General features: G+C 40.1%; 1 protein-coding gene across 1 annotated transcript; it reads right to left on the bottom strand.

The window, feature by feature from the left end:
• Positions 1-1,325: 1,325 nt before the first annotated feature.
• On the bottom strand, positions 1,326-6,585 carry gpr157 (G protein-coupled receptor 157). Its single transcript, XM_044122308.1, has 4 exons — positions 6,000-6,585; positions 5,126-5,339; positions 4,753-4,947; positions 1,326-3,174 (listed from the first exon to the last, which is right to left on the bottom strand). Exons 1-4 carry the CDS (start codon positions 6,374-6,376, stop codon positions 2,923-2,925), a joined length of 1,038 nt encoding a protein of 345 aa, XP_043978243.1. The 5' UTR covers positions 6,377-6,585; the 3' UTR covers positions 1,326-2,922.
• Positions 6,586-17,865: the final 11,280 nt, after the last annotated feature.

Genomic DNA, 17,865 nt, shown 5'->3' with positions numbered 1-17,865 from the left:
GCACAGCTGCATGTCATATATAGGGTATGCTACTGTGCTATATATTTCCTCAGATGATGTCATCAGGAAGAGTTGTTCACAAGCTTCCAGCTTAAAGAAAGCCAGGATCCACTGCCCCAATCAGTCAATCAGTCAAATAGCCAGATTCTCAAAAAATAGTCTTCATGGTTATAGGTGAGGTTGACGCCATGGTCTTATTCAAGTTCACAGCCTCCCCTCTGGTTTGTTGACGTCTGGCCAACACAGGCATCTAGCAGCAGGGGTCAAGTGAGACGTTCAGGGTCTCGGAGGCAGCTCAGGTTGCAAGGAGGAAGGATGACATGTGATTATCGTTCACGCTTCTCCTGACCGCAGTGACCAGCAACGATGAAGGTGACACATCAAATTGAGGAGATCTTTTGCAAACGCTGTTCTGAATTATGTCGCAACTGTGCTATTACACAAGAGCTATGAGTGTTAAATAATAGAAGAGCAGCAAACTAGCCTGCCGTGAGAGTAAAACAGGATTTTGCACTTAGAGTGTTTTTGCTGCATTTAGACTGATTGAACAGGCCCTGAAAACCTGGCATATTCTAACAAACGATCATATAGAAAAATGTTCAGCTAAAAACTGCAGATCAATTTTCCATAGTATCTTGGTTTAAAACTCTAGATTAGTGTTCCTCAAATTCGGTCCTCAGACTCCTGCCCTGCATAATTTAGACGTGTCTGTTCCAGAACACCTGATTCAAATGGTTTCCTGACCTCCTCTGCAGTCATCGAGTGCTGCAGAAACATGTTCATCACCCACTTATTCAAGTTTATTGTGTGGTTGGAGGAAAACACCTAAAACACCCAGGGCAGAGGTCTCTGAGTGATGCAGCAAGTTTGACTTTAGTGAGCACAAACGGTGAGCGCTATAGCAACCACAACCACAGCATCAACTTCTGCTTCTACTAGTTTGCCTTCAAAATTATTTCTCCGTCCTTCACAATTACCAGTAAATGTGGTCAGAAAATCAAACAAAAAAAGAAAAGTAATTTCACATTTGACACAGCAGCAGTAAAATAAGGACTATAAAGACATATTTTAATAAGATATTAAAAAATAACTTGTCAAACATGTCAGCTACTCTATTAAATGTTTTTTTTTTTTACTTTTCCTGGTGTTTCTAAGAGTTTGTGATGCCACTCTCTATCAAGGTACCGAGAGCATTTGAAAGAGAACCAGGTTCACAGATCTTCATATGAGTAGGAATTAAGTGGTTTTGTTTTCAGATTCATGTCAAACCCACCTGGGCCATTTGTTTCTGAAAAGCTCAATCTTACCTAAGCACACAATTCCAGTTAAGCATCAGCAGTAGAAAAGTTTATTGTCCCCATGAGGCAACTGGATTTGCTACAGCCACAATCACAGACACAGCAAAAATATCACACAGACAGCAGACATATCAACAGATAACATAAGAACAGTCTACTTTACTCACACACATTATTCTTGGCATTATTTAACTATTATGAGTTAAAACCCTGCATGTTTAATTTTCTGGCTTGCATAAAATCCACTGACATTCACATATTCTTTCCTCTTTCGGTATCAGTTTCTCCCTTTAAATTAAAAATACTGAAATTAAAGATTAGATTATTGCATACTGTTTAAATATCTGCACCACGGACGCCAATAAGCACAAAGGAAACTGGATATTTAAGGCATCTCTTTAGGAAGAAACTTGAAAAATGACTCAATTTATAATATAAAACGGAAGAAAACTTCACACTTCGACATTGAGTTTATGACTGAGATTTGATATGCTATGCAGCTATAATAAACAGTTCAGTATTTTGAGGTTTTAATCATCTACAATATCAAATTATATGCAGATTAACAGTAGAAATTTATTACAATACAAATACAGTAGGTCAAGCCTCAAATTAAAGATTGTGCATAAGTTTGATCCAAAATAATTAAAGCACTCACCAAAATATTTAGTGGCAGTCAATAAATGGGAGACCAGAGCTCATCGGTTTAAAACTATGAAGAAAAAAAAAAACACAGACAAGATCTAGAAATAAAGTTCTTTTCCCGCTTTAAGGAAGATGTCATTTCGTTTTTCTGCACTGCAAGTCCCATTGTGCAAAGCAACAATAGGAGTGTAGATGTTAAACTGGCCAGAGAACATGTCCGATTCGTCTCAGGAAAAAAAAAAAAAAAAAAAAAAAAGTAAAAGTGGAGGAGACCCTAAAATATCCCACAGCTTAATTCTGAACAAAAGTTAGAAAACAGCACATTTAAAACATCATGAGTTTCTAAATCCTTACAATGAGTTATTAAACCAGGACATGTTGCAGCATCTGCTGACATCATGTTAGCGTCAGATATATATGTATTGTATTCAGTTCACCCAAGCTAACCCACTTTAGTTTTATTTCACATTCCAACATAGCTTTTCTGGTTGCAGAAACATTTAGTTGAACATAGATTAAGCACACACCAGTGTGGAAATACAGTACCGAACATCCTGCTGCTGGACTGGAATAAGACATTTTAAAATAAGAGGAAACAACATTTCAAGTCAAGCAGCAGCATTTGGAGTAATGTGAAACCTTCTAATCAGTGACTTCAACACAGTAAAGATGTTTTGACAGATTATCTTCTTTTATGTCATTTGGAAGCACAATCAGTTGGACAAAATACGAAGATTGCCCAAATGTTACTTCACAGTGGTAACTTAGTTACAGTACATGATAAACAGAGGTGCTACAGTAACTTGTCTCTCATTTGGTGTAACAGACTCAAGAAACATAGCAAAAGAACATCATTTTAAGAAGTCGTCAAGTGGGTAGCATCAACCCAACACCCAGAGTGCAAGTGTGTAACCTAGACGATGCATCTGCAGTATCTCCGTTCCGCACTCTCTCCGCGGGCTCAACCGCTTCCTTCACCTCAGCGGTTCGGCCCGGTTTCACTGGTCACAGGGCGAGGTATCACTCCCCCGGTACCGTCTTTTTCTTCTTCTCCTCCTCTCGAGTCCCGTCTCGCCTGGTGCCGCTGTGGGGTATCGTCCAAGTGCGGTGCCTCGGCTCGACAGCTGGGGCAGCAGCAACAGAGCACAGTGCAGAGGCGAGAGCGGATGGGCTGAGTGAAGAACACAAACATGACGCAGTTGGCTGCTCCCTGAGACGTGTTACCGATACCCTAAAGGGACGCAGAAAATAAGCAGAGAGACACTTAACTGACCGAGAAAACTGGAAAAAAGTATTAGTTTTATTTATTTATATTTTTAAACCGTTTTAAAAATCCTATGATGGATAAATGTAGAAATATAGTCCCTAAAAGGGCAATATTGTGTATTTTCCAGTCAATCAAGTATCAGCAGTATCGTATATATGCTGTACATATCAGACCTAACTTAATAGAAATTCAACTTTATTTAATTTAACGCAACTTTCTGACACTCCACCTTTACACATCATGACAACAACCATTCTTCATTGAGCCATTTAACAACTGAGAACTAGCTGTAGTAGTAAAATGTAACAAAATAGACCTTAAAAAGCCAAACAACTACAGTGACAGAGATGTTTACATACACGCTGAATTAATGTTGGGCTTTTAATAATGCATCTGGCTACACAATAATACTTGATCTTTTGCAAGGCAAAGAACCCATCACTCCATAAAGAAGCAAAATAAAGTACAAGCCTGCTTTGTGCCTTGCAAAAATGTGCAGTTATCAACACAATCGAGTCAAATGGCTTGTAGAGAATGGTTTTATGATCAGAGGAGACAAAGACGGGTCTTTAGGTGCAAAGGCAAGAACTGTGGTTGGATGAGTTGAGATTTTGCTAAAACCTAAGAACATTTTACCAACTGCCAACCATGGCAGTGGTTGCATCATGCTGAGGGTCTGATGCAACCACCACAGCACCACAGGTATCATGCATTCAGGCTCCCTATGCTAGCAACACATTGGGAGATGCCTGCAGGGTCCTGCCTGTAAAAGAAGACTTTTCATTGCCAGACGTCTTTGTAGACATTATTGCACGCTGTGTTATTTTGTGCAGCTTTGATGCTGAGGGCCTGCTCACAGCCAGTACACAAAGTTGTTGGAATGATGAAGGAGAACTTCATCCAAATTCTTCTTCTTCACCACAAATTAGCAACTCATTTGGACCGAGCTGGATGTTCCACACAAACACACATCAGAACTGGCAGACATTAGGCTGCAGCAACTTTTTACCGCACTGGACATTTATAAGAACGGCGGTCCAAAATGTAGCCAGAGTTATGCCAGAAGCTTGCTGATGGCTACAAAAGGTGCAAAAAATAAGGGACATCTGACCAAATATAAGAATATGTTTGAGCACGTATGTATATTGTTGAGTCTATGTTGATTAGAGAAAATCCACAATAATTTCAGACTCATGGTTTCTTGAAAATTGCTAATTTCACACCAGATAAAGAACAGCACAGATGAAGAATAACATTCAAGTTGTTGAAAAGTCTTCCTTTTACTACACGTTCTGTTGCAAGGAGTTTCAAACAGAAACCAGTGGCCTATAGAGAGAAACTGCAGCATGATGGTGTGATGAGCCATGGGTTTAATCACGTCCTCTCTCACACTCAGGATAACAGCACATCAGCTAATGATCGCACACATACCCCCGTGCTGATGTGCTGCTTGCCAAATACAGCAGACAACAAAAGAAAATGACTAAACATGAAAGGACGCCATCTCCACTAAAAGCAGCTATTTTCAGACTTTAAACTCACGTGTAGTGTGACCAACACCGGGTTCTGCCTGACCGGAGAGTTAGCCAGCAGCAGGATGAAGCGCACCGTGCTCCAGATGCGCAGGACGATGAAGATGATGGGGATGAGAGTCAGCTTGACATCTGCCATGGAGGAGAAGGACTGCGACGGAGGCCTGGTGGCCAAGATGGGACGGTATTCTGACAGGGCTGCATGCTGCACCAAAGAGAGGACACAAATCAGGGGATGATTTCCAGAAGAACAGGAAAAAAAAAAAAAGAATGCAATGCATCATCAAGAGCAAAGGATCAGGTTCAGAAGTTATTTAAATGAAATAGTTGTCAGTTAAATCAGAAAACATGTCCACACATCCGCAGACAGATGGACTCCTCACCGCTCTGTGGATATGCCTCTTAATCAAGATATAGAGCACAGGAAGAGTGAGGTAGGCCAGGAACTCCCAGATCTTTCCAGTCAGCAGCATCCACAAGACCCGGTCCGGAGCCTCGATCCTGACCCAGCACCAGCCCACAGACACCTCTGATGCATCGTAGCCGATCTTGCTGAGGCACACAGCGGTGACAGTGATGACCAGAGGAACGCCCCAGCTGGAAAACAAAAGCAAAAGCAGAACTAGCTTGGAGAGTCAATGTTCGTTACCTCAAATGTTGTCGGGTTTTTTTTTTACTTAAACTAACGTTTGTGAGTGGTATACTTTATTTGAATATTGTTTTATAACAAAAATAGGGTAGAATGTTATAAATGCCACAATGCTTAAGACCTAGTTGTGTTTGAATGCATTAAATGGACTCTTGCATTGTTGAGTGTTGCAGAAACAAAATTCTCATTAGATTATATGACTGACACTGCTCTCCCTATGCATTGCTATGGGCAGGCCCCAATAAATAAAGATACATTCTGTTGGGTGTAGAACAATAGGTGCCTGCCATGCAATGCATGGAGGATAGTCAGTCACTGCTCTCCCTCCATGCCTGGACTAACTTTCAAAGAGTTTCCATGGAAACCGTACGCGTTGGAGCAGTTTCACTTTACGCTAGTACAGTTAGTGATATTCCCATTCCTACCGTTAGCTAAAACCCTATATGACTTTTGAAACTAAGGCATAAATTAAGCCAAAATTCGTACTTCAGTATTTGCCAGTTTAACCGCTTTCCCGCAAACTTCCCAACATGCCTCAGACTGCGCTCGGTTTCTCTTAGAAGCTACTTTTACAGCTAGCTAGACTGGTTTCACGGCAATATCCATACCTGACCAGGTGGAAGAACACTACCAGGCTGTCAGCGACCCTCTGGCTAGACCTGACGATGAAGACGTAGAGGTACACGGCGATGGACACGGTCCAGAAGAAACTGCTGGTGTTCGAGAAAGTGGATATGGCTCCCTGAGCGACGCACTCGGTCGAGTCGGTGCGGAAAACACTCCAGACTCCGAAGGCGTAGGAGACGGCCGAGAGCCAGTCGGTCACCGAGAGGAACACCAGCAGCCTCCGCGGGGTGGTCCTCAAGTCCGTCCAGATAATGTGTGTGAGGATAATGAGAGAGGAGCCCAGGAAGGAGAGAGCGCAGGTACACAACACCACCACCCGCTCTGACAAATACAACTCTGTCTGACTCCCGTTGGCCATAGTTTGCGGCGAAAACTGGCTGCTATATCAGAGTTTCGCCAAACACTTCTGGGAGCAGTAGTAACAAATTCGCGCTAGATGTGATCATGATTTCCCTCAAAGGCAGTGTAAGTTTAAAACTTCCAGTCCAGACGAGGCAAGCAAAACTTTTCGCCCAGCTTTTAAGCCCTCCCTCCCCGCACGCCTACTGTTTGCACCAACCGGAACCCAAAGCAGAAGTCAGTCAGCTGGTTAAGGGAAGAAACAAGTTTATTTTGGTCCGTAGATTATTATTATTTTTACTTAGCTAGTTGCAGCTAAGTACTGTGTCATGTGTCGCCGTGTGACACATGACATTAAAACATAGATTTTTAATTTATCTAAAACGTGACCCACGAATCAAAATATTTTTTTAGAAAAATGTTTTTACGTTCCTGTCTCAAAGTTTCAAATTTTAGCAGAGGCGTCACCGAGTGGGGCCTACGGGGCAGTGGTCACCTTTTATTTATGAAAATCATTTTTCTGTCCATCGTTACATGCTGCATTTGAATCTCCTTCGCTCATTGGTTCACTTTCTCGGTGTTGACTTTTGTTTTTCAAGTAAATATTTAGTAAATATTTATCATTTTTAGTTCAATTTCACTAAATCTCACCTAAATTTTGTTAATAAGTAAAAAAAAAAAGCTCATACAACTTTAAAGAAATTTTTTTTAAACCTACTAGTGAATTGAAATACAGTTGTAGTTTGGAAAACAGAGAAACACATAAACGTTTTGAAGCAAGCTTATTTCAGTTTTTGGAGAAAACAGGTAATTTTTGCTCCTATTTGATTTGTAAACTAAACTTGACATTATTACGCGAGACTGAATTGATGAGGGATTATTCAAGGTTTTTCCTGAGTAAGCGCAGACCCTTTTAAAATAACAGTAAGCCTCTTGCCATATTGTATTTTATGAGGTAATAGTAGCAGGTGTTTACTTCAGATTCTGCTGGAGGTAAACATTAGTGGATCATAAAAGTCAGAATCAATAGAGTGATTAGGAAGGCTGCTTCTGGCCACTGCAAAGAGAGAAAATGGATGCATTAAAAAGTTCTTCGTAGCTTAAAGGTGCTTCATCACACATTGTTTTTAAGTGAAGTTTATTTATTGACTGGTGATGGCTTTGTGTTTTCTTTTTTTCTTAAAAGCTCTGAGGACAATGTGTCCCCTGCACTGGTCAGCCTGCTCATGAACTGATACACTGATGAACACTTTAACCAATAAATATATTTCTGTGAGGGCATTTGATATGAAATTCACACCAAATGTGAATCTGTGATTCACACATTTGAAAAATGAAAACATATTTTTTCAGAAATCAAGTTATATTTTATAAAGCGGAATACTATGCCTTGTTTCTACTGCTTCTTTTTTCACTGACGACTTGTCTTATAATTGGTAAAAACAAAGGGCTCTTTCAAGAACTGTACAAACATATTGTTGCAAAATTGGTTGAAGAGATATTTATAAGCTTGTGAATGTTCAAGTTAGAACTGGATGTATTGGGCCACAAGATGTACAGCAGAGGAATCAAAATGAGAAAAATTATTGAGCAGCCAAGGAGCACTCACGCAAAGTTTAAGAAAGACTTTTAATCAGTTTTTCTATCCAAACAAGCAGTAATCCACTCAACCGTCTTCGTCTCTATTAACACTCATCATTGCACAAAACTCCACGGTTGACGAAAAAGCAAATGCACGCTTGTTTAAAAGCTTAAAGGAAGGCAGTAAAATGTAGGAATGCTAGACGGAACCAAGTTTAAGTCTTTAAATGTGAAACAATGTTTTATATCAGCTGACTTTATCTAGGCGTAGGACGGAAGAATGGAGAAATTTACTGGGAGAGCCACGAAAACTACCAGAAGATACAATGAATCCAATCAATGGAAACTGTCAACTTGTGTCAAGGAAAGAAAATAAATCGTCTGGAGATCTGAAAATCACCTGACTATATTATAACTGAATGTAAAAGAGGCTGCAGAACTTTCACGATCTGTTGTTTGGATCATACCTGAGCGTTGCACACAGCTTGTTGGTGTTACCCAGAAAGCATTTAAGTGTCCTTCTGTTCCACAACTTTAAGCTTTATTTAGACTGACTTGTTTTCATTTCTTTGGATTTGTGGATTTCTTGGATTGGTGCCATGATCTCCTGTACATTTCTCATCATTTGTCCCATGAGAAATACCTTTAATGTGAAAAACTTTGATGTCAGTGCTTCTTTCCGCCAAGATAAGGAAGCCTTGTGTGTATTTAAAGCACTTTGAACTACCTTGTTGCTGAACTGTGCTATACAAACAAACTTGATTGCTTGATTGATTGATTGATTGATTGACTGAAGGTGTGTTGCAGGTCCAGAGTTATTTACGAATGGCTTTTGGGCTTTAAATGTCGCTTGTTCAGACATGTTTTACTGTTAACAGTCTGGATTTATAGCTCTTTTACTTGGTAGAAAACATGTTGCCTTGTTGAAGTTTAGTCATTTTTTTTTATCTAATAATGCAAACTGTATAAAGAAGGGCGTTACTGATATGTAGTAAACAATGTACATGGCTCTTTTTATGTTGTCTAATATACTTCCAGTAGTTTGAAATGTTTTTAATGCTGCATGTCACATCAGTTGAAAAGTGTTCAACAATTGACTGGCCTGGAATTCCTTACTGTTTTAGTTTCATTAACTACTTTAAAATTAAACCTTTCAATTTGTTATAACTTATCTGCAACCAATAAATCAAAAAGTACACGTGAATACAAGAACATAAACTGAATCAAAGGTGTGCCGCTGACGGGCGTCCTCGGCTCTGGAGTAACATTTTCTCTTATCAAGAAGCTTGCAGGGCCACTGTAATAAGATGACGACTCGTAACCCTCCGTGATTAATGAGCGACTTCTGCTGTTCTTTGTGTCCAGCAGCTGTTAATTATTTCTTGGCCTTGAATTTGAGCGTTTTCCATAGAGCTAAAATTTAGGGAGGCTTAAAGTCAGCGAAGCGGTGACCTTGTGTGCGAGCCGGCGTTTGCTGCTTCTGCATCGCTGCAGCTCAGGAAAAAAACTGCAGCCTCCGTAGGCCCCCCTGGGTTGCAGCAGTGCAGTGAAATAGCAGGCTCTTTTTTTTTTTTTTTTTTTGCAGACTGCAGCAAGGGCAACATCTGCATTAGAGTCAGCATCGCATTACGAGCAGCAGTGACGTGTTCTCCATTCACGTTCCTCTGATTCTTTATGCAGAAAAACAAAACATCAGAGGAACAAGATAGATTCAGCCGTAATTACTGAGTGAGTCTTTGAATTGATGTGCACCTGGATCATTTGCACTCATTAAGTCTGCTTTGTTATCCTGGCAGCATCAGCTTTTCAGGTGCGTTGGTGCTTTTACACGCAGCACAGCATTTTTTTCCCCCCCACAAAACAAATGAGACAGAATAATAAATAAGTTATTATGAAACATTTATTACAACCTTTTTACAATTAAAATATCTAACATGGAGAAATGTCTTGGCTAATGAGTTTGATATATTCACATTAAATGAAGCTTGGTCACAAAGAAGGATGCGCTTACAACTGGAAAAGAAAGGGATCTAGTACTATTAAGACGTGCAGATATTTTTTTGAAACTAAAAACAAAAAAAAGATTGATGTCGGCTCAATAAATCGGCGCAGACTTTAATCAACAAAAGCATACAGAGAGGCTGCTTTCAGTCACAAGATGGCAGCAGAAGAACATGGAACGACAGCTCAGAGTTCAGCGGTTCGATGCCTTCATCCCAATGTAAATGTAGGTAATAAAAAAAAAGTCATGCTCTCTCTCTCTCTCTCTTTCTCCATCTGCCTTCAGATTATCCCGTTTCCATTTCGAGTTTACAGCCAGGGTCTGTTTCCACGTGATAACCTTTGTTCGGTCTCTGCACCTCGTGTACGAGCATTGATCCCAGGGCGTCTTATTGCGAAGAATTTCTGCGGCAGTATACTTGCTGATTGCTTCGTTCTCACTCCTCACAACAACCAGCTAAGACACTGCCAGAGAAACACCCACAGCAGCCGCAGCCTACCGTCCGTCCACCCGTCTGTCCGCCTGCTTACTCTCAGCAGGAACTTGGCTGGTTTTGGCCGCACAGTTTGACCCCTTCAGTCTGGCACTGCTGACGTTTGCATCTCACTTTCCCGGGTTTTTTTGGTGTCGGGATGCTTCGCCAATCACTAGAAGACCTACGGAATGGAAGATGTGGGGAAGAAAAAGGATTGAGCATTATTTTGAATGGATGTATTTTTATATCGCATAAAATATTCAAGCGGGTAGGAAGTCTTTGCTCCCTCCTCAGTAACCCAGAGCTTGTTTCTGAGCAGATACTTCATATCCCTCCAGCCTTTTTTCTGCAGCATCACTTGAAGTTTGCATAACTTGGGCAAACACAAACACCCGCGAACTAAGAATAGATCTGTCATGACTCATGATTTTGCAACAAAACCTTGGTCTGGTTTAGCTCTCCCCTACTTGTGTTCACTCGAGTGAACCCGTTGTGTGTTGATGTACCTGAGGAACAACAACTAAGCCCCCCCCCCTCCTTTCCCATCTCCCCCCGCTCCTTGGTATCAGTAGCTTTCGCTCGCTGCAGAGCTATTTTAGGCCAGCTGACCGCTGCTGTCTCCGTGTGGGATCTGCTTCCCCGACAGGACAACGGAAATACTGGAGCAGTGTTGCAGCTGCTAACGAATGGAAAAGAGGGACTTCTGATTTGGGTTCTTCACTAGGGTCATATTTGTCGTCCGTCCACTGCGTGTTTGTGAAATTTCTGACGCGTTTATGCTTGCGCAACTGGGAATTCCAGAGCTTGATTTGTGCCTCCGGGCGCTGGGTCTTGTCTGATGTAAAATAATTTAAGCGTTTTGCTAAAGCGTTCTGCAACATTCACTTTTTAAATTTTATTTTATTTTTTTTAATGAAGAGTGAAGAACTCTTCTCCTGTCCGCAGAGAGGCAGAGGGACTCCTCTTGACCTGCTTTCTGATGCCAAACAGCTGCATCCGCGTCCCTTTGTGTCTTTGTCTGGAGGCCTGACGCCGCCTTCGCTGAGCCCATGACGACAGGGATTCCTCCCTGCTCCGGCCTTGATGTAATCCCTAATACAGGCCTGAGGAATGCCTATGAAAACGCAGCGCTGCTCACTAAATGAATGGAAGGTTTGCCGCTCTGCGTCAGACACGGAGCCTCCGAAAGGGTTGTGAAGATTATGTTTATAAATGTTGTTGTGAGCAACTGAAACTGTCATTTGAGATGACTGCAATAGGTTAAAGCATCTCAGCTAATTGACACTGGTTCACTCACAATGTTTTGTTCTTTTTTTACAGAGTAACGTAAATGTGTTTGAAAGACAACTCCGTCAGAGGTCTCGCTTTGTCCACAACACAACAAAATCTGTTTTTATCATTCAGAGCATGCTCAAGGCTACGAAGGGGGAATTTAACTTAATTTTTTAAAATTTAAATCAACTGGGTATGAAAATACTCTCTGCTTACTAATTTAATGAGTAATTATTTCTTGAATGAATAAGGTTTTGTTACATAAATAGGGGAGTGGGTAATCTCAACAATTTAAGATGGATTCCTGATTAAGTCATAGGATGAAATTGTCATGGTGTTTGTTGTGTTTAAATTTAGTTCAAGATAAATTCACAATGAATCAACACAAAGGACTATTTTGTATTTTATTGTTTTGGTCTATCATATAGAGGTAGGACAAAACATTTTTATACTTCTAGCAGATTAGGATTAAAACTGTTTTCGTTCAACGATGAAGTTTGTTTATAATAGGAGATGAAATATGCAACTTTCAAAAAATTATGACGCAATGTAAAAGGAGTATCAGTTTTCAAGAAAAGTTTTTATTTAGATGTGAAATAAATGAAATGTCAAATAGCACTTATGCTATTGTCAATAATCAATGGAAAAATCTTTAATGGCATCACAGCGCTCCAGCCCTTCCTGTAGACGCTGACCAGCAGAGGTCGTTTAAGGTTGAAAGACGTCTTTGTCATCAAACTAACATTTTAGGGTGATGACGAAGATCCTTGATCATATTTTAGTCAGGACTCTGTTTTCCTCCAAAGCATCTGTATCACTCACAGTGAGCGGAAACATGCCGTTAAAACTGAAAGATTCCCTTAAACCTGTAAAAAGTAAACATTTCTTTTATTAAAGAAAACATCGGAGGCCCTACACTAATTAGTTATTTTCTCCATTGTTTCATTAAAATATTGCATGATTAACTTATTGCTTAGGAGGTAAACAGAAAGTTTGAAAATTATTTAGCATTTTTTATTGAAAAAATAAAATAAATTCTGTCAATTATGGACTTAACTGTGTATAGCTGTAAAAAGACATAACCATACATTTGGTGGTTTATCTTAATATTTAGAGTAATTGTGGGCAACTCTGGGATTCACTCCCACTGACGTAAAAGGAGTACGAAAGGATTTAAGGATATGTTTTATCCTCAAGTAGGATAAAACATACTCTTCTACTGATGATTATGATTGTTTATAACATTTAGAAACGGTGACATCGTTTTTATTTTGTCACCTTCTTAGGTTAGCAGCAGATACTTTGGGGGATCTTTACCTTGTTTGACAATATCTCTTTTAATCATGCAAATTATAATCAAGCACATATTTATTTTTGTAGTTCTTTAATTTGGACGGCCTCTAATAAAATATCATATGCTGAGATATACAAAGTTGGTTTAATTTATTAAAGTTAAACATGTTATTTCCATTTTTTTGTGCTACTGTGATGAGATGGCGTAATGTAGTTTTGTTTGTTTAAAACAGACCCGGTATTGTTGATTCTTTCTTACGATCACATAGCATGGAAACGGATCGTCTCAATCATTCAGAGTTTTTTTTTCTGTATAAATATTTTACAGATGATGCGGATTTTAAACACGTCGTAAAAATAATCTAATTTTAAAAGTTTTTGTAAATGAAGTGATCAGTGTTCAGTGTAACAGTCGGACGAGCGTCGGTTCAGGTAACCACGGCGCCTCCGCAGCAGCAGCACTCTTCAATAAGTCTATAACTCTGCGACACATCCAACCTACACCCAACATTTCCTTTCAAGAGCAAAACAAAAACACGTCTGCACTGACACAAACTAACAGTCACACCCTAACCCGAACCAAGGCTCACCCACACTGGATCCCACTGCTGTCAGGCCTCAGAATGTGTCAGCTAAAAAAACACGGATCCGCCGCGGCAGCCAGCGGCGGCGTGTGTTTCATTCCTCATCTCCCGCGCCGCTCTACGCTCCTCGGTTGCACGAGTGTCAACTCACGGCGCTCAGTAGTCATGTCCCTCTGGCTCGGTCCCTCTGCGCTCACATAATCGTCTTATGGCTGACAAAGCTGTTAGTATTTATTGTATAGGGAGGTTTCTGAATAGTAGCGAAGCTTTTAATTTACAAATTAGAGGCTGGAGACTTTTTAATTTAGCGTAATCAGAAGCAATAAATAATAACTGCTTCTGTGCTTTGAAAAGCATTTTGTTTGTGAGTAAGCGAGTCATGGGGCAGTGTGACCTCATATTAATATGTAAGCTTTTACTGGTATTATGTTAATAATAATTAAAAAAAAAATAGCTAATTGCCTTCACTCTAAACAAAAGTACACAAAAATGATGACAGCTGCTAAATAAGCTCACATATTGATTGATTATTTTTGTAATTTTGACTTGTCTTGTCTTTGACTTTAACAAAAAAAAACAGCTAAACGTGTTAGTAATTCTCTAGTGCTTATTATGGAGAATATTATCTTTTAGTTTCCATTTTGCTCTTTAAACAGGAATGTAGGTTTAATTTGTCAGGCTGTTTGGAAGACTCACCACTCAGCTTTTAAAAATAGTTTTAAAACAGTTACTCTGTGATGAGTGATGCATTCACAAGCACTGAAAATAAAAATTTTTTTGCGACCTCAAATATTAGCCAGCATCTGACTTTGTTTTTCTTTTCATAAGCTAGTGCAGAGGCCTGGGGGACGTTGCAATAACTTTTTTTTCTTTTATTAGAGCAAACATCCAAGACCTACAGCAATTATTTATTTTCTACCTCATTTCCTGGAAATTTTGCTGATTACTTAATTGCTTAGTAGGTAAAAAAGAAAATGATTCATTTTTAATATATTTGCCTTTTTCATTGACGAAAAAGGCAAAATAAAATAAAATATGGCAGTCGAGTACTTTTAAGTTGCTGATTCTGTTCTGTGGAGCAGAAGGTTTAGTGCTACAGGGAAAAGTGTTGGTGGCTTTTTGCAGCCAGCTGGCCTTCAGTTTGCAGCAGCTGGGAGAGAGGCATTGCTGTGTAACTCTATGCTTCAACAGCCGGACACGCAGACATTTCCTCTGACTTCACAAAAAAGGACATGTAGCTGCATGAAGGAAAATTAAAACCATTTGAAACCAAAGTGTAGAAACAGTCTTGCCATGCTTTTGTACTGGTAACCAGTGTAAATAAATCCCTTCTGCTTCTACAGAGAGGAGTGGGTTAATAGTCCAGGCCTATACACATGGTGAACAGAAAACACACTGTCGTCATAGTAGACTTGTGTAAAACACACGGGTCATAGTGCGCCGGACGGTGAACAGTCACAGAGGGGTTTGTGTATTTTTCACTTTTCGGACGTTTCGATGTGATTTCTCTGTTGAGTTTATCAATAACATGTGATGAGAGTGACAACATGGAAAGCCCATCCTGGTTTTTATCAGCGTTTCTGTGCACACTGTAGTGTAATCTCGCAGAAGCGCTGACGACACTTCTCTTTTGAGAGTGAGAACGCTTTGAGTGTATCATCACTCTTAAGTAGAAGCTGTAGGAAGTCGTCCTCCTCCCGGCTTTGAAGAGGGGATGTTGCTAATCCCACATTTCTTTCTCTTAGTTCAGAATCCACACAGGTGTTATCATGGCACTTTGTAATTTGCCTGGCTGTCCTGCGCATTCAGAGACCTCTTTCCTAGCCACCAAGACACTTTCACAACACCAAAAGCTGTCATTTTAAAATTAACCATTGATATTTAAATAACTCACAACTTTGATTTAGCCTGTCTGAGGCCTTCGAGTCAGCTCTTTTTGACTTCCCTATGCTACAAAATATGAAATGCTCCACGATTAACTGGCTCTGTATGCAGCAAAAGTCAACTTTGTTATTAAAATAAGTTCTAACATTAAAGTCAGAAGCGATTATTCACACTCACCAGGGAGTCAGGCAGCGGCGGAGCTCCTCCATCCACCCAAATCTGCAGGGTCACTTCACACACGGTTCCAGTTGACCACCAGCCTCTTCTCTTTTTCTCTCTCTCTCTCTCACTTTCTGTGTGTGCTTCACCCAGACAGCACAACAAGTCAAGGCATGTTCCAACACGCCACCAGCGGTCGGACCCGGTTCATGAGCCTAGACCACAGAAGGGGAGGAGCGGAGGATCAGAGAAGGGGGAAGCCCCGAAAGGACCCAGCGTGACTCAGCCTCCTCAGTTAGCTTAGCTTTCACTTTGAGACCCTCCAACGGATGAAGGGGTTACTGCTCCAGCTGATGACGTGACACAGCTTTAATACACTGGCCTGGCTTGTCTTATTATATTAATAGAAAGGGAAAAAAAAAAAACTCGTGTTTGCTTTCTGGAACAGCGCAGCTCTTAAGTTGTTTTTGACAATGAGGATTTTTTTTTTTACTGGTTTTAGAAAGTTTTAGTTTCAAAACGGCTCAAATTTCTCATGCTGTTTCTGTGGTTTAAAGGGATTTTAATGAGACGGCAAAAGAAGCACTGGAGTATTTTATAGCAGAGTGATGCTGCACTACTCTTAACCCCCTCACCCTGGTGGCTGAGCACTGCTAGTGAGCTGGCTGAAAAAAGGCTAAAATATGAATCCTCATGGCTATGAGAGTAATTTAGTTAGCTGTAAAGCAGAGTGGCATGCCTGTTGCATCAAACAGACCCGCTTAAGCCTGTCACAATAATGTTGTTTTGAGACCTTTTTCAAATTATGTATTGATAATGGCATAATAACATACATAACATAATTTTGTGAAGGACCCCTAGCACCTAGATATTTTAAATAAACTCCACAAAAAACAATGAACAAAATAAAAAATAAAAAAAAAAGACACCGCACCAAAACCATTCATAAAACCAGCCATGAAGTCTCTGCAAACAAAATTGCCCTTCAAAGATTATTAATCATCAGAATGGAAATTATCGTTTTAATTTGTCATGGGATGAATTGATTAATTGCTTATTGCGCCAGACATAGCCGTAACTCCTGGCAGATCACAAAAAGAATGCAATTTATTTTAAATATGCCCAGGGGTGTGAATAATATTCAGCTTCCCTGTAGATGAGTTCATTATTAAGTCAACTTTAGATGTTTTTATTGCACACAGAGATCTTAAATTTGAATTTCAGACACTCTGCCTCCTAATATGAGCTTTTCATTCTTACTTGTTATAACATGAAGAGCAGAAGTGTAAAACAATATAATACTCTCCACAAAAAAAGCTAAAAAAAAATAACCTACTGGTTTTTATTTTTTAGCATGAATCTAATTATCAAAATTGTGAGAAATGTTATTAATAGCATTACTATAACTGCAATAATCAATATTCTTATAACTTTGGCAGCTATTGGAGTCATTTCTCTGTTAGGTCTCGTTGCACTTTGACATTTTTTGCACCAAAAGCCACAATAAAACTGCGGCATTTTTGTTGAAGGTTATCGTCCCGTGAAAATGTCACACCGCCGCCAACATCTAATACTCAGCACCAAAATCACACTCTTCATTGGTTAAAGCTGAATAACATGAAGCGGATAACACATAAAACGCAAAATCTGAAAGATCATAAGTTTACCTTGAGTTCTGTCTGCAGTGGTTGGGGTTTTATCTGCACCAGAAGCTGTAACTGGGCACCAGCACAGCATACTAATGAAAGCTGCTGATTCATCAGATCATATTATACAGTAGGTCACATCAATTACAGATGAAGCCCATCAGCATGAATTATAAAACCGAAAATCAGAGGGAATGCATCAGCAAAGATTTGGAATCCATGTGAAATATTAATGCTTCCTTAGCGACATTTGAGGTTTGATCTGAACTTAAAAGCAATTCATTAGCGTAGCGACGAAGGGATCTTCCGGCAGACGGACCAGGGAAGCGAATTTGTGTGCATCGCGCTCTGCTTAGCCGCTCATACGTTGAACCACGCTAAATGTGCCAGATCATCAGTATCCATGAGTGCTAATTACGTTGAGTAGCCGGGTTTTTATCTAGAGGAGGGGTGATGCCAGTTCATCACTGCTGTTAGTGAAAGTTGATCACTAGGCAGATTCTGGCGTCAGCAGCAGAAGCCAGCTCAGCAAAACTCACCTGCTACAATGTGGCCTGAGTTTGGCTACCTGAGCGCCTCTTAAAAGTGGCGTGCTGTACATCAGCGGCGTCG

This window comes from Gambusia affinis, linkage group LG01, assembly GCF_019740435.1.
Source record: "Gambusia affinis linkage group LG01, SWU_Gaff_1.0, whole genome shotgun sequence".
NCBI classification, from domain to species: Eukaryota; Metazoa; Chordata; class Actinopteri; order Cyprinodontiformes; family Poeciliidae; genus Gambusia; species Gambusia affinis.
This window is presented reverse-complemented; position numbering and strand designations above follow the sequence as displayed.

Coding starts and splice junctions, on each gene's coding strand:
- gpr157 (XM_044122308.1), bottom strand. CDS start 6,376: ATGGCCAACGGGAGTCAGACAGAGTTGTATTTGTCAGAGCGGGTGGTG. Junction 5,340..5,999: donor GTGTTCTTCCACCTGGTCAG/GTATGGATATTG, acceptor TTTGTTTTCCAG/CTGGGGCGTTCCTCTGGTCA. Junction 4,948..5,125: donor AGAGGCATATCCACAGAGCG/GTGAGGAGTCCA, acceptor TCTTTGGTGCAG/CATGCAGCCCTGTCAGAATA.